The 1,583-nt window shown below is 39.5% G+C and overlaps 1 protein-coding gene across 1 annotated transcript; it reads right to left on the bottom strand.

Moving 5' to 3' along the window:
• Positions 1–1,379, bottom strand: LOC110265127. The gene is made up of 2 exons (XM_021107925.1): positions 1,242–1,379; positions 1–981 (listed from the first exon to the last, which is right to left on the bottom strand). Exon 2 carries the CDS (start codon positions 706–708, stop codon positions 1–3), a length of 708 nt encoding a protein of 235 aa, XP_020963584.1. The 5' UTR covers positions 709–981; positions 1,242–1,379.

A 1,583-nucleotide genomic window follows, 5' to 3' on the forward strand; every position in this document is an offset into this window, starting at 1 on the left:
TCAATCAAACCCATTTTGTCCATCATCACTTGAGTCTTTCGGAGTCAAAAATTGTTCAGACTCATACTCAAACTCAATATCTGACTCAGGTAATAACTCCACACCAAGTTCTTCATCAAGTGTAGCAGGTTTTCTGGACTTTGATGCAGTCTCATTGGTACTAGTATGTGTAGCATTGTTTTTGTTGTCACTAGAAGGTTCATTCACAACTTTTTCTGTTCCAGCAGGCCCATAATCACTCTTATTAGGCCTGGCAGGCCCACCATGACTCTTTTTGTGGACAGATGGTCCAGCTACCTCTTCTCTTCCAATACTTGTCCTTTTTGACTTGCCATTGTCCTTGTCAACTAGCCCATTAACATGCTTACTAACTTTTGATTTCTTATGCAAGGTCTTCATTGGGGATTTCTTCTTCCCCTTATTCTTTCCTTTCTTGCCAGCTCTGACTGACTCTTCCTCTTCACTTGAATCCGAAAAACCATATCCGGAAGGTGGGGGCTTGTACAATGCATCTTCTGTTGACTCATATCCATCATCACTATCTGAACTCTCAACATCTGCATCATTCTCAACACCATTATCCTCAGCACTAACCTCTTGCACATCCACCTCCTCAACACTAACATCATCATCATCAATGAACTCCGTATCTTCCATGATTGAATGGTCAAAATCGATGCAGAATTTGTTAGTATTCTCATTTAGCATTTTGTTCTTTTACAGAGCTCTGATCTTTTTGTCTCCATAAATTGGGTGAAGACTGGATTCTAGGTCAGCAGAAGTAGGATCATACTAAAATATTGCCTTGTAGTCATGGTAACCCAAGTCTAAAAAAAAATTTTTCAGGTCAAAGAAACATATCAAGTCAATATCCATTGGGGAAAACTTCTTGACTTCTCCATTGATGTACACAAGCACCCCCTTGTTGTCTCTAACAAAGTTTCCACCGTGGTCAAATACGGGTACCACGTCTTCACTCATCTAAATATAACAAAATAAAAATCTATCATAAATTAAATAAGCAATGAACACATTACAAGAACATTAAAACAGAATCCAATTTTCTAACACCGGCATTGGTAATGTTATTATGAAACGGCACAACCTAAATCACTTTAGAACTCTGACTTAACTTATACTAGCAACACAGTATCTTTGATCTATCCTACACATGACATGCATGTTCGTCATACTTCAATCTTCACCTCCAAATTAATTCAGAAAAAAATTAGTAAACTTACCTCCAACAATAGTGATATGCACAACACACCACCGCCACCACCCAGTCGCCGTCAGCTTTGTCAAACCACCGTTACAGACTTCAGTCAACGTTAATGGAGTTGAGGAAGATGAAGGGTTACCTTGCAAAATCTGGGTAAAGGTTTACAGAGCCAAGGGAAAAGGACGTGTGTTTTTATACTAGGTCCCCATTTACAATGCTGCTGTTTTATAACATTGACATGAAAAAGTTTGGGGATTAATCTGTCCCACTCAAAACGACGACGTTTGATGAAGCACTTAAACGACGTCGTTTTGGCCATGTGTGCAGGGACCAATGTGTCCTAGAAGCGACGCGTAGCCTT

This window comes from Arachis ipaensis, chromosome B07 (assembly GCF_000816755.2).
Source record: "Arachis ipaensis cultivar K30076 chromosome B07, Araip1.1, whole genome shotgun sequence".
Taxonomy (NCBI): domain Eukaryota; kingdom Viridiplantae; phylum Streptophyta; class Magnoliopsida; order Fabales; family Fabaceae; genus Arachis; species Arachis ipaensis.

Coding starts and splice junctions, on each gene's coding strand:
- LOC110265127 (XM_021107925.1), bottom strand. CDS start 708: ATGCTAAATGAGAATACTAACAAATTCTGCATCGATTTTGACCATTCA.